Source organism: Musca domestica, unplaced genomic scaffold, assembly GCF_030504385.1.
Source record: "Musca domestica strain aabys unplaced genomic scaffold, Musca_domestica.polishedcontigs.V.1.1 1, whole genome shotgun sequence".
NCBI classification, from domain to species: Eukaryota; Metazoa; Arthropoda; class Insecta; order Diptera; family Muscidae; genus Musca; species Musca domestica.
Window position 1 is genome coordinate 33,691,640 of NW_026712114.1, and position 22,215 is coordinate 33,713,854.

Below are 22,215 nucleotides of genomic sequence, written 5' to 3' on the forward strand. Positions count from 1 at the left end.
TTCCAAGTATACTAGAACATCGCCTAAAAGTAACATAGGCTATGAAAATTTTTGAAATTCCACTTGGAACTGGAAATATGGCATCAGAATCGGAGGTACCTCCCAAAAATTTAAATTTCATTTGCACATATCTATGATCGATTACAGATACAGTCTCCAAATTTGGAATGCGTAACGGAATTTGGAACAAAAGTAATTGTGCCAAATTATATTGCAATCGGTTCACATTTGGATATAGCTCCCATATATATTTTCGGCCGATTTCGTTTATTTGATGCCTAAACACGATACGTATGTCCGATTCCAATGAAATTTGGCATGAGTGACTAAATTTGGCACAAAAATAATTTTGCCAAATTATATAGAAATCGGTTCAGATTTGGATATAGCTCTCATATATATTTTCGACCGATTTCGAACTGAACACGGTATGTACCTCCAATTTCAATTAAATATGCAAGGTGTGACGGAATTTGGTGTAAAATTAAATTTTGTCAAATTTTATTGAAATCTATTCAGATTGGAATATGGTTTTATTAAACAGCATTGACCCCAAAACCTTTACATTGCTACGATTATTACGGGGAAGTATGTAGCTACCTCGAATTCACTAATTGCAAGAGAAATGCCACTCAACTTCAAAAGATTTCAGTTTCCTGCATGCTTAGCATTTGCTATGAAATTGATAAATCCGAAGGACAAACCCTTCGTGTACGTGGACTAAATTTGGCATGTTTCTGCTTTTCTCATGGTCAGCTGTTCCTGGCATGTTCACGCGTTGGTAGACCGAGCTATTTATTTGTTTATGCATTAAAGTATTAAATAAATTACGTTTTTTTCATTTTTTTTATATTTTTTTATTATTTTTTTTTTTAATCCAAAAAAATATTCGTATATGAAATTTTGAAAGCATAAAAAATCAAAGGGGTAGCGAAGCGCACCGAGTTCAGCTAGTTGTTAGATAATAATTTTTGCATGATCTTTCTTGGGTTTCTGGTTGAGAGAAATATTTAGGCATAGCAAGTTGTAAAGAATCGCTGAGTTGTTTTGCAAGTTATAACAGATAAAAGTATTGAAAATTGTGGCCGTTTGTGGGTGAGGTACCAGAAATGGTTCGCAGATATATATCATTTATTTCGTTTTCTTTGAGCGTCTGGTTTATCAAAAGCTTGAACCTTATGTGGGAGAGGTACCAGAAGAAATAGTCCGATCTCTACCATCTTTATAACAGATCTTGCGATGATGGAAATATTGAGATGTACTAAGTCTGAATGGAACCGGATGTTAATTTCACGTTTTTAGAAGCGTCATGAATGTTCAAAATTGTGAGCCATTGTGGGGGAGGTACCAAAAGGACCGGACCGATATATTCCATCTTAACACCAGATCTTGAGTTTATAAAAATATTGGGATTTGTGAAATTTTTTTCGCACCTTAGCACTGCCGCATATATTAGGATTTACAAAGTCTGCAAAATCGGATTATCGTTTCTCTTTGTGTGCAGAAAATATATTTTTTTTGAAAATTTCAACCTTTTACCAGAAGGGGTGTACCGATGTTTCCCATCTCCGAACTCGATTTAAGTTTCACAAAATTTAATATGTAAAAAGTTGGGAACAAATTGGATACTCCCTTAGAGAGTTATCGTGCGCACCAGCCAGACAGATAGACGGACGGACGAACATCGCTAGATCAACTTCAAATGTCCTGAAACGTTTTTTTTTCCAAAGAAACCTTGTGAAAACCGTTATGTCGACTAGGTATGTTTTGACCGTGTCAAATGATATATGGCTTGGAATTTTGCTTGCAATTAAAGTTTAGTGCTAGACAGAAGCATATTTGCCAATTTGGATGGTTATCGGACAATATTTAGCGGATAAAATAGACCATAAATTTTATGTAAAACAAGTAAAAAAAACATTAAGTTCGGCCGGGCCAAACTAATACCCTCCACCTTAGGGTAAAAGAAACATTAGAAGAAATGCGGCAAAAACCATTAAAATGCCGAATATCGGGAGGTACCGTTATATGGGGGCTACACCAAAACGTGGACCTATAATTACAATTTTTCGCCACACGAACTAGGACCCATCATGACAAACACAAATACCTATTTTTAGACAAATCAATGAAAAAATGTGGCAAAAACCATCAAAATACCGAATATCGGGAGGTACACTTATATGGGGCTATACCAAATCATGGACTCATACATGCAATGTCTCGCCACCGGAGCTGGAACCCATTATGACCCACAAATACCAATTTTTAAACAAATCAGTGAAAAAATGTGGTAAAAACCATCAAAATACCGAATATCGGGAGGTACCGTTATATGGGGGCTATACCAAATCATGGACCCATACATGCAATGTTTCGCCACCGGAGCTGGAAACCCTTATGACCCACAAATACCAATTTTTAGACAAATCCGTGAAAAAATGTAGCAAAAAAACTAAAATACCGAATATCGGGAGGTACCTTTATATGGGGGCTATACCACAACGTGGACCTATACATGCAATGTTTTGCCACACGTTCAGGGACCCGTTACGACCTACAAATACCAATTTTCAGACAAATCCGTGAAAAAATGTGGCATAAATCATCAAAATACCGAATATAGGGAGATACCGTTATATGGGGACTATACCAGAACGTGGACCGATATATCTCATTTTCAATACCAACCATCCTAGACACAATGCAAATAGCTCTGCTAAATTTTGGCACTCTACGTCAAATAATGTGGGCTGTATCGTGATTTCAACAGACAGACGGACAGACAGACGGACATCGTTAATCGACTTAGAATTTTATGCTGATTATAAATATACATACTTTATGGGGTCTAAGACGAATATTTAAGGATGTTACAAACGGAATGACAAAGTTAATATACCCTCCTTTCCAAGGTGGAGGGTATAAAAATACGATCATCGGATTATATTTAATGGATAATAGACCACAAATTTCGTTTGAAATGGTTTTGAATATCTATCAGCACGGCAGAGAGGGTAAATATAGGGCAAGTGCACCCGGTCAAAAACAAACGTAACATTTACGCAGGGCGGTACGGCATTATTTCAAAAACCAAAACTACCAAAATGGATTTGAATCTAAGGGGCTTTCAACATATAATAGTGTTGTAGGGTAGCACATGGTCGACCCCGCACGACTATAGCCTTTGCTAACTTGTTTTCTATGTAAACTTTCATATCGCTGATTAACGGATCTTCTTTTTAGGCTCTGCTTTCATAGTCTACTGAATTTTTTTTTATAATTTTGTTGCACAGTATTAAAGGGAAAGTTTAACAACCAATTCACATACACAACTCCAGGAAGCAATCCTTCCCTCGAATGGTGGAAACTGAGGATAAATATTCTACACGCGCTACTTTTTCATCTATAGTACAAAACGATAATAGCCATAAGGTTTCTCCAAGTGACCACTTGCTTGTTGCACACACACACACACACACACATCTTAACAATCAACTTCAAACGTTCTAATCATACAACTCATCACTGCTAGATTGCACTTCAGTGGCTATCACTCATCGTGCAATTGAAGGCAACGAATGAAACGTTTCGCAATAGTCTCAAGAGTGCAAACGGTAATGGAAATGACTGCCAATGGCAATGACAGACCACACTAATAAAAAGATTAGTTCAGGTTCAGTTGGTCAGGAAGGCGAAACCAAAATCGTAACACTATTGTCTGCCTTTAGCAAATTAAGGGTTGTCATCACCACCCCTTCCGAAAGAAGAAGAAGAAGTGGAAACACTAACAATGTCAGAATATCCATAAGTTGATGTATGCAATTGTGTGTGTGTGTGTGTGTGTGTGTGTGTTTGCAATAGTTCCAAAGTAAATACGACACTTGAAACTGGCGTCAACTATCGTAATTGAATTGACCGTCAATGTTTGAATTGTTGTGATTTATTGTCAACAGTTGCACTGATTGCCAACTAATCAACCGGCATTAGGGGAGAACCACTTGAAATGTAAATGCCTGGCGATGAGGTGGACAATTTTATTAATCATACTTATTTCATGGAAATTCGATTGCACATGGTAAACCATTAATATTTTTATGAAATTTTAATGTATTATTAAGACCCCCCAACAATCGGCCACTTCAAATGGGTGTCGGGTAGGGTTTATGTCATTACTTACGCTGACTTAGTGTCAATTGCAGCTGTGACGACGACGAGCCATCAGCGGTAGCATTGTTTGCAGTGGTATTAGCATTTGGATCCTCACTAATCTGTGGCAGTACGGGGGATGTCCAAGCTAGTGCAGTACCTGCCGAAACGGCGCCCAAACACACTATGCGGAAGGGGAAAGGAGAAAATAATAATTAAGAGAATGTTATAGGGGATGGAAAATGCATTACTACTTACCAACCATGGCTGCAAAATACTGCATTTTCTTTGATGTCTTGACCACCCCATCTTGCAGGGGGTCATACAGCATAGGATTCCGTGAGCTGGGGTCATTGTCTTCCTGACTGACAGTCTAAAAATAAATAAAAAAAATGTTATTTCTTCAAAGAAAGGAAAACAAATAAAAAAGCCACCATTTGGTACAAATTTGACAATTTCCAAAAGAAAAAAAAATCCGTTAAAAATTCTGTTAAAATCTTAAAAATACCGAATGCCTATACGACGACGTGAACCTACATAGGCAACTTTTGTCATAAGTTATTACAATATTTTAATGCGAAACTTGAAGAAAAATCTGTTAATAATGTAGCTAAAATCATCAAAACACCGAATATAGGGGGTACCGTTATATGGTGACTATACGAAGACGTGGACCTGCACAAACAATTTTCTGGCATGGGCTGAAGTATCCATTACGAACTTCACATGCGAAATTTGAAACAATCCCGGTAAATAATGTCGCTAAAATCATCAAAATGCCGAATTTAGGGGGGTACGGTACATGGGGGCTATACGAAGACGTGGACCTACATGACCCATTTTCTGTTTTATGCTGCAGTATCTATTATGAACTTCAAATGCCAACTTTGAAACGATTCCGGTAAATAATGTCGCTAAAATCATCAAAATGCCGAATATCGCGGGGTACCGTTATAAAGGGGCTATACGAAAACGTGGACCTACACAGATTATTATCTGTCTTAGGCTGTAGTATCCATTACGAACATCAAATGCCAAATTTGAAACAATTCCGGTGAATAATGTCGCTAAAATCATCAAAATACCGAATATCGGGAGGTACCGTTATATGGGGGCTATATGATATATTAGACCTACATGGCCCATTTACGAACTTAAACTGCCTACTGGCAAAATATACATGTGTGCAAAATTTAAGCCTTCTATCTCAATTTGTTCGAAAGATAGCGTGATTACAACAGACAGACAGACGGACATGGCTAAATCGTCTTAGAATTTTACGCTGATCAAGAATATATATACTTTGTTGGGTCTGACATGAGTATTTCGATGAGTTACAAACGGAATGACAAAATTCATATACCCTCCATAGTATGGTGGAGGGTATAAAAATAATAAGTATAAAAAAAAACTGGTAAAAAATCTCAAAATCTCATCTAAATACTTGACACTCCACTCCATTTAAATTCAAGGAGGCTCAGCATAGATCTACCAAAATATGATAAATTTTATATTCTCCAACATACGATTGGGGGTATTTTAAAAGGTTTATTTCATTTGTATACTCTCCACCGTACTATATGATATATCAGGGACGTACACCTTTCCAAATATTTCCGGAGTGTGGGCTACTAGTAAAGACTAAATTTTCCCATGCAAAAGCGCCTAGCATTGCATAATAGTAACCATTTCGAAGGGGACCGGCCATCCAGTATTTCCACCCTCTTATCGTACGTCTCTGGCGGTATATAACATTTTCCGAATGGAATGAATTCTACTTAAATGTTTTTTAGTCCTGGTTGGCTGGCTTGATGGCGCGCACAACAACTTGCGTTGTATATTATTTTTAAACTTAGATGGGAGATGGGGAATGTCGGTCCACTCTTTCCGGTACCTCCACCACAAAATATCAAAAATTTCAAAAAAAAAAATAATATACATCGTAGAAAAAAATGGCTCATACGACTTTTCTACATCTTTGCAAATCCCTATATTTTATCAGGTGCAAAATTGGACAATATAGAATTTCTAGTACATACCCCAGAAAGGGTTAAAATTTATAATAACACAATAAAAAATTAATGTTTTTTTCCATAATTGCGGAGAAAATCCAGAGTAGAGCTAAAAAAAGAAGTTTACTTCGAAAGTCGCCTAAATGGAGGGGACAAGTTCCACCCTCTTCCAAACTTTTAAACATTTTTGGATTAAGATTCTTCGGAATTCGTGTATTTTATGTATACAGTATCTTCGACAATATTGCAAATACAAATTGTTAACCCTAGAAAGTAGAAATTTTTTACCCTCAAGTCAGTCAACATATGGGTATTTTTGGTACTTTTTTAAAAAATGATTAAAAGGGATCGTAGCAAGTCAGAATACTCTACAAAATTATTTGTCATAAAATTCTACTATAGGTCCTAGAAGGCTTTACTGGTCTAAATCTTCCCTAAAACCCAGTAAAGCCTTCTAGGACCTATAGTAGAATTTTATGACAAATAATCTTCCTTAAAGCCACGCGCCAACCAAGAATGGTTACAAAATGAGATTCACCAAAATCTCCGGAAACCAATTCGTTGGACTATTGTGTCTGGAGTATTTTGGAAAACAAGATTGGCCCTAAAAAATACCAAAGTGTCGATCACCTCAAGCGAGCGCTTCGCCGGGAATGGGCCAAAATACCGCAGAGCAACATTCGCGCAGCGTGTGACGGTTTCATTGGCCGTTTGAAAGCCATAATCCTTGCCAAAATTTGAACAAATCTAAACTTATTCTAAAATGTGATGCTATTTCCGTCATTGTTTGCTTTCATTCAATAAAATTAAAAACATGTAAAAATTATGACGTATGGCTTTGTTCCAGTTTTTTTATCTCACCCTGTATGTACTATTGGCACTTTCCGTCTAAAATGAAAGTAATTGTTACATTCGTTAATCAACTCCAAAAAAGACCAGAAAAAATATCAAAAAAGTAAGAAAATGTTTTCCTCTTTTGACGTAAGCATTTTCATGACATATAATGCGAAAAGAGATTTATTTTCTTTGCCGATTTATAGTGAAATTTGATGAAGAATGTTGTGGTCTTTTACGTTAACCTTCCAAAATTAAGTTTTTTGGAAGAATTTTGCACAAATTCACATGGGGTGCGGTATATAAAGCTTTAACCCTAAAATGTGTTTTTAGCAATTATGAATTAAAAATTCAATTGAGGGTTACAATATTTTAACCAAAATAATCATCGTATTGTAATCCGTAATATTAATTGTAAGAATTCCAAAGAATCTTAATCCGAAATTTTTAAAAATTATGAGATAGAGGGAAACTTGCGGTCTCTATTTAGGTTACTTTGAGAAGAAAAACTTCAAAACACAAATACTTCAATCTTTAGCTCTACTTTTATTATCCGCTGCATTTTTTTTAGGCATTGAAAAAGTAGAATTTTATCGCCCATGTTTAGTAGAATAATTCCATTTAAAATCCAAAAAAAATCCCCTCTTATGACTTGTTAGAGGGTTAAAATTTCTGACCAAAATAATCGTAGCATTTTTAGCAGAAATATTGCCAAAGACACTATAATATTATAAATCCACGCATTCCAAGAAATCTTAATCCGGAAATTTCAATAAATTTGGAAGAGGGAGAACTTGTTCCCTCTATCAAATCTACTTTCCTATTTAAAGAATAAAAATGCCGATGCAAGTGGGTTCAACTTTTTTTTGTGTTGCACAGTGCCATCCAAAGGATTAAAGAACAAAAAAATATTTTGAGTCTAGGACCCTTAAGTCTCATTCCGAAATGTTTTAAATTCTTTTCTGTTTTCCGTATCAAATATACAAATAATTTTTTACTCCAAATACAAAATTTCCATCCTTGAAGATAATGTCTCATCAACGATTGTTCATCAAATACCTCATTCTCAATTACTTAACGTCAAGAGAAAAATCACTTCCGTTTGTTATTTGAAAAAATAAATCTGGTTGGCGGTGGCATTTTTCCCCCAATTTTCATTTAAAACTATTTCATTTGGACTTTGGACCTCCCCAAAGCATGCCAATCGATTCTAAAGTTCAAGTTTAGTAAAAAAAGTACTAATCAAAAGCCACAACTACAACAAAATCGAAATTACAAAATAAAAAAAGAATACAATTTAGAAAAAATCTCAACAATGCACTAAGAAACGAAGCAAACGGAACAAAAAATAAACATTTAAAAAATTTTACCAATTTACAATAAAAGAAATGCACAAAATAAAGACAACAGCAAATGCAACAACATAACAACTCGTCCAAATTTAGCCACATTTTGGCATACCGCACGTGCTACGTAGCTATGAGGTAAACGTCAATGACTAAACGGCGCCAATGTGGGTTTGTCGCGTTGGATGATTTAGAGGGGGAAAAGGGGTACAAATGTCAAATCTTCCTTTAACTTTTAATTTTTAGATTTTTGCTCCTCTGGGAAATATTTTCAGTTCTTATTTGTTTGAAGTAGAAACGTTTTTTTTTTTTTGTTTTATTTAATATTATATCTAATTAAATTTTTTTAATTTTTTCAAAATCGCCTGCATTGCAATCTGCGAAGCATATTTGTCTTAAATCGGCCATATCCTAAGATTTTATTTTTATAATAATTTGGCTCCCGTCCATATACGCAATTTCACTGCAAAACAACTCAAAGTGATGGTGTTTAATGGCAGTTTTGATGTAAATTACACAATGCAACAGATTCTGCGTCAAGAAATGCATAAAATATTATGGAAAAAAAAACAACATCGGACATTAATCGTTGAATATCCGAGTTGCTCTAAAATTTAGTTACGTCGCTATTAGAACCATCAACCAAATTTTTTGCATCGCAAAGTAACCTTAAAAAGAAGTAGGGTTTAAGTTCCCCCTCTTCAAAATTAAGATTTTTTTATAAAAATACGATGATTAGGTTGTCGAAAATATCAACCCTCAATCGAGTGACGAAAAGCGTCTTTTTGGTCTTATATAAATGGTTTAAACACTCTTTAAACTGGATAGTAGCAATTCTGCATAATATAAAAAATTCTTCTAAATGGTGGAGGGTATAAAAAGTTCGGCGTGGCCGGACAGCTAAGACTTGTTTTTTATACCCTCCTCCATTTTATGGATGGTCATTCCGATTGCAACAACTCGAAATATTCATATAAAAAAGTATATATATTCTGGATCAGCGTATTAAGACGATCTACCGATGTCCGTCTGTCTGTCTATTGTAATCATCACCATCTTTCAAACAAATTGAGATAGAAGGCTAAAATTTTGCATATACGCATAGTTCACCAGTAGGTAGGTTAAGTTCGTAAATTGGCCATGTCAATCCACGTTTACGTATAGCCCCCATATAACGGTACCTCCCGATATTCGACATTATCATGATTTTTGCGACATTATTTCCCCGGAATTGAAATTAAATTTAATTTAAATTAATTTAAAATTTAATTTAATTAACATTTCATATTTAAAGTTCGTAATGGGTACTACAGCCTATGACAAGAATTTTTGTATGCAAGTCCACGTCTTCGTATAGCCCCCATATAACGGTCCCTCCCTATATTCGGTATTTTGATGATTTCAGCAACATTATTCAACGGAATCGTTTCAAATTTAATATTGGAATATTTTAATGGATACTACAACATATGACCAAAAATTTCGTATGCAGGTCCACGTCCTCGTATAGCCCCCATATAACGAACGGTGCCTCCCCATATTCGATATTTCGATGATTTTAGCGACATTAATTGCCCGAATTGTTTTAAATTTGGTATTCAAAGTTTGTGATGGGTCCCTTAGCCTATGACAGAAAATTGTCTGTGCAGGTCAACGTCTTCGTATAGCCCCTATACAACGGTACCCCCCGATATTCGATATTTTGATGATTTTAGCAACATTATTTACCGGAATTGTTTCAAATTTGGCATTTAAAGTTTGTAATGAATACTACAGCCTATGACAGAAAATTGTTCGTGCTGGCCCACGTTTTGGTATAGCCCCCATATAATAGTACCTCCCTATATTCGGTATTTTGATGATTTTACCTACATTATTCACCGATTTTTTTTTAAGTTTCGCATTTGAGTTCTGTAATGGCTTATAACAAACGTGGCCTATGTCGCGTCGTCGTAGACCCTAATATAAGATTTTAAAAGAATTCAAATTTTAGACAATCGGTCGAAATTTTGATATAGCTCCCATATATATCTTCGTCCGATTTTCCAATGTACATTTCCAAGGTACATTTGGTACAAATTGAGCCAGAAGCAATTATGTCAAATTTGGGGAAAATCGCATCAGGTATAGCTATATCTCGCATATATATTGTTCATCCGATTTGTTATTTTTGTCCTCCATAGCTATAATATGCACTCTGTAACAACGATATTACTGGACGACCATTTGGAAGAATTTGACAATTTTCAAAAAAAAAAAAAAATCCGTTAAAAATTCTTTTAAAATCTTAAAAATTCCGAATGTAGCCGTTTTTTTGGAGTCTATATGACGACGTGGACTTTCTTAGGCAACTTTTGTCATAAGCCATTACAATATTTAAATGCGAAACTTGAACTAAAAATTCAGTGAATAATGTAGCTAAAATCATCAAAATACCGAATATCGGAAGGAGCCGTTATATGGGGGTTATACAAAGACGTGGACCTGCTCAGACAATTTTCTGTCTTAGGCTGTAGTATCCATTACGACGACGTAGACTTGCATAGGCAACTTTTGTCAAAAGCCATTACAATATTCAAATGCGAAACTTGAACAAAAAATTCAGTGAATAATGTAGCTAAAATCATCAAAATACCGAATATCGGAAGGAGCCTTTATATGGGGGTTATACAAAGACGTGGACCTGAACAGACAATTTTCTGTCTTCTTACCAAATTTAAAACAATTCCGGTGAATAATGTAGCCAAAATCTTCAAAATTCTGAAAATAGGGAGGTATCATTATATGGGGACTATAACAAAACGTGGACCTACATGGATCATTTTCAATACCAAAAGTCCTGCAGAAATAATATACATTTGAGTAAAATTGTATCAACCTACTTCATGTCGTTCGGAAGCTAGAGTGATTTCCACAGAAGGATAGACGGACGGACATCGATAAATCGATGTTGATAAATAACCTTTGTGGGGTCTAAAATATATACTTCGAGGTATTACAAACGGAATGACAAACTTAATATACCCTCCATACCATGGTGGAGGTTAGAAAAAATCATAGAAGTTTGATTTGAAAGTAATCCGTCCTTTCTGGTTGTTCATACTTTGCAACTTTGTTCATTTCTAATTCTTTAGCACCCAAACAATGAGATCTATATTTTCTTCCACCAATCTCCTAAATGTTACATTGCATTTAGATTCTGTATTTTGGAAAAATTCTCTGAAATGTTTCAGAACAGTGTAATTTTCCTACAAAAATTTTAAACAAAAAATCCGTTGACCAACCACAAAAATTCAGTCAACACTTGAAAAACATAATGTTTTCGTCAAAACGAATAAACGAAAACACAAACTTTTTCATATTGTACGAACCGAACAGCGAATATATCCGCACAGCTGTTGATATGTAATTTTCGAAATTATTTTCAATATTGCAAAGAGAATCTCGCAAATAAACAAAAATTATATAAAAACGACAACAATAACGACGACAACTATTCATAAATTATAAAAGAAAAGGGGGTGTGTTTGCCAGCCATGTCGCGATGTAGGAGTGTTTTTTGGGGGCTGGCTAGATGAGTGGTGGACCAGAGAATCGCGTCAATGTGACCACTCAAGCGTTAACACGAAGAAGAAGAAATTTATGAAAATAACAAAAATGAAAAATAAATTCTAAATTTACCTGCCACCAACGCGCCATGGCGCGCACAACTTTATCCGAATCCATTGTCAGTCCTTGAAGGACCCTAAGTAGTTTATACGTGGAGAAAATGTGGACGGTTATATAACTTTAAAATGAATTATGTGCGATAAGAGGACAAATTCAATAAAAGTTGTTGGTGAAAAAACCCCGCAAAGACCAGTTATGTAAAAATTAGTTAATTTTCGTAAAGACCGATATTTATTATTTACAATTTCCTTTAAAATTCTTCAAAATTTGAAAATCACTTTCTATAGATTTAGAATTATTTCAAACACAAAAACCGTTCAATTTTATTTCAAGTTCATTGCTTTGCACTTTGTATTCAACATAACATTCAATTCGTTTTTTTTTATTTTAATTTGTTGTCCATTTTCCGTCTTTGAATGAAAATTAATTCTTTTCTATTTTTTTTAAATTTCGTGTTGATGCCTCGATAACTCAGAGAAGACTGAAAATCTTTTCGAACAGTTTTGGTGTAAAAAATGTTTACAATGAATTTTCGAACTTTTCTTTTTCTCTAAGATCTTGTTCTTTCCCCATAGTCGGTTAGTCTTTTACGTATCTTCGTCTATTGCATATCTTTCAGTTTCTTCTTCCTTCAATATACTTGTTGTTATTGTTTTACAATTAATGATGCAAAACAACAACGAGAGACAGACAGACAGACAGTCAGCTAGCTAGCCAACCCGAGGGACCGACCCATTGCAAGACAAAAAATAGAGAAAAAACTTAAATGAAATCTACGCGATTTTGTAGAGATTTTAATTCAATAGTATTTTAATTTAGTGCAGAACATCCACTATTCCCCCACTTCCCCCTTCTTTGGTTTAGGTTTCAATAAGAATCAATGAAATGCATCATAAACAAATTAAATTTTAATTGTTGTTGACGTTAATTGTTAATTCATTTGTTTATTATGTTCTCGTTATTCCCAGTGATTCATGGCCTGCAGCCCTTGAAGGAAAATTACCAGCCACCATCGTCGGATGATAGTTAGTTGTGGAAATTTTTTAAAAGAAAAACTGACGTAGTTTTTAAGGAAATGTTGATGGTCGGCATTGATGTAGAAGCTACACGAATCTCAAAACCAAACTTTGTATAAAATAAAAAATTGTGTTCAACCTAGGCTTTGGAAACTAATCCTGGAAAATAATACAAGCTGTTTTTAAAGAGGTTTGATCCTGTAATTTCGTTAAAACCCAACACAAGTCCAAAGCAAAAGCTCTGGATAAAAGTCTTTCAACTTAAAAAGAGCCTTAGCAGGACATATATTTAAGGAATATACGAAATTTGTGCCAAATTTGGGCGATTAATTTGCGAAAGTCATTTGGTAGATGCATACTTTAAAAACAAAATAAACAAGTAAGCAAAGGCTATAGTAGTGCGGGGCCGACCATGTAATACCCTACAACACTACAATGTGTTAAATGCCCCCTTATGTCCAAATCCATATTTGAATTATAAATTAGAATTTTGACTAGGGACATTTGCCCAATATATATGCACTCCGTCGTGCTGTTAGTTGTTGTAGTCCATTTTACAGCTAAATATAATCCAATGGTCATCCAAAATGATAGAATTCTTCCCTGTCCTTAACTCTCTTCACAGGTGTGTCGATTGGCTTCAATTGTTTGATCAGAAAAACATTTCTGTTTTTGGTTAATTTGAACCCCTAAATATTTTGCTATATCTCCAAATTTAGACTCATCTATATGATTTGCTTGTCTACGATATTTGGCTATATTCGTCAACGAAATCAGCATAAAAAAGCCAGGTGTTCGCCTTTTGTGTATTTCGGATATCGCCTGTAAGTAATGTACCCGCTGTCCTGAACTCTAACTTTATGCGAGATTTCGTGTCCTCTGGTTTCTACTTGTGACCTTTATAACGGCTGCAAAATCAGGAACATTTTTAGTTGTTGGTCCATTTCAACCCCTAATATATTGCGGACATATTTGAAAACCCTTCTGAACCCAACCCTACGATATTTGCAATCCTTATATAATAATCCCAACCTGTGTTGTGAGGTGAAAAAATATTATAAGTCACATTGAAAAAATCGCATGCGATAAAAAATATGAAAAAATAAAAAAAATGTCACAAAATACTACAAAATCTACATTAACATCATTATTGACATATTTTTATGCGATCTTTTTTAGATTTTATACTTTTATGTCAAGAGGGCATTCTGAGTTGACAAAAATTTTCAAAATCTGTCCAGCCATTCTTGAGATATAAGCATTCAAGCTAACATCCCCTTCCTTTGTATATATGTATTGTATATATTTCGCTATATATATCCGATATATTTACTATCGACATCTACGTAACGGTCAGAATTGACCTGTTCGTATATTTGTGATTTCGCCGGGACTAAAAATATTCGCGGTTTAATGAATAATTTGACTTTTATTTAACACAAATATTGTGGCCTATTTTACCCACTAAATATTACCCGATGATCATCAAAATTGGAAGGCTTCTGCCCAGCCCTAAGCTCTAACCCATGCTAACTTCTGCCCCATGCTAACTTCTGCTTTGATTGGTCTATAATTGCGACCTGTAGAGCAACTGCAAAATCAAGACTTTTTTCAGTTTTTGGTCCATTTCAACCCCTAAATATTATGCGATCACCTCCAAAAGAAATAGGGTTCTATTCTGACCCTAGCCCCACCTCCATTCTAAATTTCGTGAAGATCGGGCCATAATTGCGACCTGTAGAGTGATTACAAATTAACATGGACAGACGGACATACATAGCTAGATCGACTCAGCTCAGCGAGCTAGGAAGATCCATATATACTTTCCTAAGTGGGAAACCAATATTTCGAGGTGTTACATAATTTTTGGCCAAATCAAACTTATAATACCCCCAACAATTAGTGTTGTAGGGTATAAAAATTAGATTGGCTGATCCGTCAGCTTAAGTAAAGTCAAAAATGGGTACTATTCTTATTTTTGTAGACAGCAAATAACATTTCAAAAGTCCCCATCTAATCTAGGATATCACCGATGGCTGAGTTATAGTTACTCTTAGAATCAAATTATAAATGCTAGAGATATTCAAATAAGACACATATGTTCTTAACTTTTTTTCTTTCCTTTCTCTTAACTTCGCTCATCTCAATATTTCTACAAGAAGAAGTCAAACAAGTAAAAAAGCAGCTAAGTCCGGCCGGGCCCAACTTTTAATACAATGCACCATTTGGAAGGAAAACTACTACTTAAATAAAAACGGTTATATGGAGACGAAGACGTGGATCTGCATACGAAAATTTTTCTCATTGCTGTAGTACCCATTACGAACTTTAAATACGAAATTTGTTACAATTACGGTGAAAAATGTCGTAACAAACATAAAAATACCGAGTACGGGGGCTATACGAAGACGTGGACCTGTATACAAAATTTTTTTCATAGGCTGTAGTACCCCTTAGAAACTTGAAATAAAACCAGTAAAGAGAGTCTTAAAGTGGGGCGGGGCCGACTTTATTATACCCTACACCACCATAATAATTAAAAGTTTTTATGGGAGAATTTAATCATACACGCTATGATTAAAGTTATATTTTAAAGTTCAAAGAACTAAATATGCCGAAGCATTTGTATCTTTTAAATTCGGACATGTATTGCCCATTTGGTGCACAATTAATTTGAAATCGGATAAAAATATATGTGGGAGCTATATCCAAATCGGAACCGATCTCGATAAAATTTGGCAAAGATATTTCTGAGCTGTATTTCATATATTTCCCTGAATATCGTTCATATTACGGCTGTGGGTAACAAATATGACAAATCAGATGAACAGTATATATGGGAGCTATAGCTATATCTGAACCGATCTTAACCAAATTTGACATACTTCTAGACTCATAAGTCGTAAGTGCCAAATTTCATCCTATTTGGGCAAATATTAGACTTTTGGTGCTCAATTCAAGGTAAATCGGACGAAGTTATATATGGGAGCTATATCCAAATCTGAACCGATCTCGATAAAATTTAACAAATGTATTTCTGAGCTGTATTTGATAAATTTCCCCAAATATTGTTGTTACAGAGTGCATACAACGGTTGCGGAGGACAAAAATAACAAATCGGATGAACAATATATATGGGAGCTATATCTATATCTGAACCGATTTCGATCAAATTTGGCATACTTATTTTGAGGTCCAATCTGATCGTACGTGCAAAATTCCATACTATTCGGACTGATATTACACGTTTGGTGCACAATAAAAGGCAAATCGGACGAAGATATATATGGTAGCTATATCTAAATTTTTACCGATTATCTCCAATTTCAATAGGGTTCGTCCTTGGGCCAAACAAATGATTTGTGAAAAATTTCATCTGGATAGGGCAATAAATGCGAACTGTACTTTGTTTACAAAAATACATGGACAGACAGACGGACAGACAAACGGACGGACAGACATGCATAAATCGACTCAGAATGTGATTCTATGCAGATCATCAAAAGGAACTATGGGTCTATGTCGTTTCCTTTTGCCTGTTACAAACAAATGCCCAAAGACATAATGGTGTAGGGTATAAAAATTTGAAATAATTCCGGTAAATAATGTCGCTAAAATCATGAAAATACCAAATATCGGGAATATGGGGGCTATATGAAGATTCCGTTGAATAATGTCGCTGAAATCATCAAAAACCGAATATCGGGAAGTGCCGTTAAATGGGGGGTATACGAAGACCTGCACAAACATTTTTCTGTCATAGACTGTGAATAAGTCATCAAAATACCGGCTAAAATCATCAAAATACCGAATATCGGGAAGTGCCGTTAAATGGGGGGTATACGATATCGTGGATAAAAGGGGTAGTTATCAGAGGGTAAAGTACACACAAAGACTCCTTGTGTAGAATCTCAGACAATTCCATTGGAAAATGTGGCTAAAATCACCCAATCCCATCATCGAACTTGACAAAAAACCTGCAGACAAAAGACATGTCTGTGCAAAATTTTTGCTTCCTATCTTAATTCGTTTTTACTGTAGCGTGATTACAACAGACGGACGGAGTGAATATCACGGCTGTGGGTAAAAAATACTACAAATCGAATGAACAATATATATGGGAGCTATGCATGCATACTACCTTCTAGACTCAATTCGGTCGTATGTGCCCAAAAGTAAAAAAGTTGTAAGTTCGGCTGGGCCGAACCCTCCACCATTTGGACGAATTTGACAATTTTCAACAAAAAATCCGTTAAAAATCTCAAAAATTCCGAATGTAGCCGTTATTTTAGCGTCTATACGACGACGCGGACTTGCATAGACAACTTTTGTCATAAGCCATTACAATATTCAAATGCGAAACTTGAACAAAAAATTCAGTGAACCATGTAGCTAAAACAATTCCGGTGAATAATGTCGCCAAAATCTTCAGAATTCTGAAAATAGGGAGGTATCACTATTAGGGGAACTTTAACAAAACGTGGACCTACATGGATCATTTTCAATACCAAAAGTCCTGCAGAAATAATATACATTTGAGTAAAATTGTATCAACATACTTCATGTCGTTCGGAAGCTAGAGTGATTTCCACAGACGGATAGACGGACGGACATCGATAAATCGACATAGAATTTTATGCTGATAAATATACTTTGTGGGGTCTAAAATATATACTTCGAGGTATCACAAACGGAATGACAAACTTAATATACCCTCTATACCGACTAAATATGCCGAAGCGTTTGTATCTTTTAAATTGGGACTTGTATTGCCCATTTGGTGTAACATTAATTTGAAATCAGATAAAGATATATATGGAAGCTATATTCAAATCTGAACCGATCTCCGAACCGAGCTCAGAAATATTATCTGAGCTGTATTTTATACATTTCCCTGAATATCGTTTTTACGTAATGCATATTACGGCTGTGGGTAAGAAATACTACAAATCACCAAATTTGGCATACTACCTTATAGACTCAATTCGGTCTCATGTGCCAAATTTCATCCCATTTGGACAAATATTAGACGTTTGGTGCACAATAAAAGGCAAATCGGACGAAGATATATATGGGAGCTATATCTAAATTTTTACCGATTATCTCCAATTTCAATAGGGTTCGTCCTTGGGCCAAACAAATGTTGTTTGAAAAATTTCATCTCAATCGGATAATAAATGCGACCTGCATTTTGTTCACAAGAATACATGGACATGCATAAATCCAATCAAAATGTCATTCTATGCAGATCATTAAAAGAAACTGTTACAAACAAATGCACAAAGACATAATACCCTTACCACTATGTGGTGTAGGGTATAAAAACCGTAGAAGCAATGGACCGGTGGATTTCGTGTGCAAAAGCAATAACACTATAATATGCTTTGTTGATACAGTGTAATAAAAACCTAAAGAGCGCTTGGCTATAGTATAATCAGCTCGATTTCGAACGAATTTTACTTCCCCTCAAAACGGGCAAAACATAACATAGAGTATATCTGATTTCTTCTGTTTACTTGCAGAATTAATTTCGCTTAAAATCAACTGAGTTTCACTCTCTTCTAAAAAAAAATTAAAAGTCCCCATCGATCTGATGTGTTCAAAAAATTATCCGGGGTAAAAGGTAAACATTTCAGTTTTTTTTTGTATTTTTATTTTATTTTATATAAATTGCATTCTATCCGTATTTCCTGACAAAGAACATAATTAAAAATATAATAGCAACTGCAACGTACTTTACCCAACTGATGTATCGGATGTAGGAATATCTCATCATATGAGCATCAATATAAGCTCAAACATATCAGCCATTTTACCATTGATATTCAACTTACTAATTGTGATTATAATGAGTCTATGGCCATCGCGTAATCGAACCAACCATAATGAATCAGAAAGCAACGATTCTATTTAATTTCGTTTCGTGAATATTACAAATCGGTATTCGATTATTCGCTTCACTAATTTTCATTTCATTATTATTTGTATCGATTTATAGCATCTGATGAAAGATTTCAATCTCTTAGACAGATATCTGTGCCAAAAGTGCCAAAATATTTTCTCGCATAACAAGTCTTCAATTAATTTCGTATCACGTGCAGAACACAAACGTTTACACAATCATTCTTGTAACGAACAAACATTTTCACATTTGTATTTGGTATCCAACGGCCACTGTTGTTTTTCGTAAGTCAACGAAGATCAAGGGGAAATATGGACGTCAGAAGAATAAACACAAAGTTATTACTTGATTCACGCTACATCATGCCGTTAGAATATCCAAAGTAGACCGAATTTTTGCGTGGATGCACGAGATGGAGTGTTTGGATTTTTAAATTATATTTTGATTATACCTCCACATTATACCCTCATACATAGTATGGAGGGTATATTAAATTCGTCATTCCGTTTGTAACTCATCAAAATAATCATTTTAGACCTAACAAAGTATATACAGGGTGAGATGGAAAAACTGCAACTGCTGTCATTTCTAAAGACGAAACCCGCGTTACAGTGGCCGAAAAATGGCTCGTGAACTGAACATATCGCAATATTCCATTCGGCAAACATTGAAAAATGAGCTTCACCCCGAAGCCATTGATATTCCAAAAAGTGCAAGAATTTACACCGCAGCAGAAAGAAAATTGACTCAAAAGGGCTAAAGGATTGCTTGCCGAATGCCGAATATTATCGCAGAAATACTCTGGAGGGTGTATTAAAGCCTTGGGCACGCAAACATTTTGGCCGCAGTCCTTGGACATTCCAACAGGACTCAGCACCATTTTGGAAAGCAAGGTTGGTACTAAAAAATAGTAAAGTGTCGATCACCTCATTCGCCGCGAATGAACCAATATTCTGCAAAGCAACATTCGGGCAGCATGTGACAGTTTCATTGGCCGTTTGAAGGCCATAATTCGTGTCAAAGGTGACCAATTCAAAACAAATTTAAAATTCTAAAATTTGATGCTATATTCCGACATTTGTTGCTTTCATTTAATTAAATTAAAAAAATGTAAAAATTATGGAGTTTGACTATGTTGCAGTTTTTTAAATCACCCTGTATATATCCTTAATCAGCACAAAATTATATGATGATTTAGCCCTGTCCGTTATCACGCTTTAGTCAAAACGAATTAAGATAGAAAGGTACAATTTTGCACAAATCAGTCTTTTGTCTGCAGGCAGCTCAAGTTCGAAGATGGACTATATCAGTCCACCATATCATATAGCCCCCACATATCAGTCCCAATTTTCGATATTTTGATGATTGTAGCCAATTTTTTGAAAATCCACACAAGGAGTTCCTTCAGAGTACTTTACCCTTTGGAAGAGAATTGTCTATATAGGTCCACGATATCGTATTGCCCCCATATGAAGGTGCTTCCCTGTATTCGGTATTTTCATGATTTTAGCGACATTATTCCCCGGAATTGTTCCAAATTTCGTATTTGAGGTTCGTTATGGGTACTACCGCCTGTGGCAGAAAATTTGTCAATGCAGGTCCACGTCTTCGTATAGCCTCTATATATCGGTACCTCCCTATATTCCTTTCTTATGATTTTGGCGACATTATTATCCAGAATTGCTTCAAATGTCTTATCTTAAGTTCCTAATAGGTACTGCAGCATGTGACAGAAATTTTGTCTGCGCAGGTCCACGTCTTCGTATAGCCCCTATATATCTGTACCTCCCTATATTCGGTATTTTCACGATTTGGTTTGACAATAGGTACAATATTCACTGGAATTTTTCAAATTTCATGTTTAAAGCTTCTGATAGGTACTACAGTCTGTGACAGAAAATTTGTCTATGCAGGTCCACGTCTTCGTATTAGGTGCCCTCATATAACCGCACCTCCCTATATTCCGTATTTTGATGATTTTAGCGACATTATTCGCCGGAATTGTTTTAAATTTCGTATTTGAAATTCCTAATGGGCGCTACAGCCTGACATGAAACTGTCTATGAAGGTACAGGTTTTCGTGTAGCCTTCATATAACGGTACCTCACAATATTTCATATTTTGATGATTTTAGTGACATTATTTATCGGACTTGTTTCCAATTTCGTATTTGAAATTCCAAATGGGTACTACAGCCTATGCAGGTACAATTCTTAGTATAGCCCCATATAAAGGTTCCTCCCTATATTCGGTATTTTGATGAAAATAGCTACATTATTCACTGCAATTTTTTTAAGTCTCATTTTTGAATATTGTAGTGGCCTATGACAAAAGTTGTCTATGCCCACGTCCCATATTCGCTCGGCCCGACTTACTGTTTTTTACTTCTTATTTATATATTTTTTTAATATCAACTTTTGTACGGAAAGTTCCCGTAGGAGTGGATCGACATAGCCTACCCTTGAACTCAATTTAAATTGGACAAAAAGATTACATTACGTAAATTAGTATTAGATCGGATACTCTCTTCAAGAGATAAGAAAATGATGCTTTGATCGACATACACTGTACAGTTAAGGGCACCGAATAAGATAACCTATGACATTTCGTGATTTTTTCTGAGACAAACATAGGAATTTCTACACATACAAATTTAAAAACTGATTTCTAAACCAAATTCCACTTCGAAGAATAATTAATTGCCCATTCCAATCCTTCCCATTTTCATGGCGGTAGGGTACATAAACTAAACCCTATTCTCCTACCCCAACTAAGATTTACAATCTAGTAGTTATTTTTCTTAGAATTTAAATAAATAAACCATAAATGTTTGAATGGCTATGCCTTGACCAACAACCCACCATTCAAAGTCATGCCGTTCAGTTTCGTTTGGTTCGGTTCAGTTCAGTTTATTTGCATTTTCAATTATTTATTTACAAAATATTTCAATTAAAGACAACTGAATTACGGCAAACAAACGTCAGCGAGACATATAAACAAAACAAAAAATGAAAGAAAGAAAGAAAAATGCAATGATAAATAAACATGCATAAACAAGAGTTAAAGACAAGGAAGAAGGTCATCAACAACTAAAGAAGAGCAGATATTAGCGCTGCCAGTGTAAAACAAAAAAAACAAGACAAGAGTTGATCTTTGCCACGGTGCTAAATTGTCCTCTCTCTCCTGGTGGTCTTTTGCTGTTTTCTTTCAATTTAAATCTATAAATATGTTGCTATTTCTCTTTTCTTTTCCTTTTGTACATTTCTATAGAATATAACAACAACAAC

The 22,215-nt window shown here is 35.1% G+C and overlaps 1 protein-coding gene across 2 annotated transcripts in view; it reads right to left on the bottom strand.

Annotated features, from left to right (window-relative positions):
- The window catches only part of LOC131800537 (facilitated trehalose transporter Tret1-2 homolog), a 48,068-nt gene that overhangs the window by 10,085 nt on the left and 15,768 nt on the right, over window positions 1–22,215 (bottom strand). The window contains exons 1-3 of one of the 2 annotated variants that reach the window (XM_059121974.1): window positions 12,023–12,494; window positions 4,408–4,522; window positions 4,181–4,333 (exon numbers count right to left, since the gene is read on the bottom strand). In XM_059121974.1, coding sequence (XP_058977957.1) covers window positions 4,181–4,333; window positions 4,408–4,522; window positions 12,023–12,067 — 313 coding nt within the window. In that variant the 5' untranslated portion in view covers window positions 12,068–12,494. Of the gene's footprint in view, window positions 1–4,180; window positions 4,334–4,407; window positions 4,523–12,022; window positions 12,495–22,215 lie in introns of those variants that run through there. The other variant, XM_059121979.1, reaches the window with a different exon arrangement.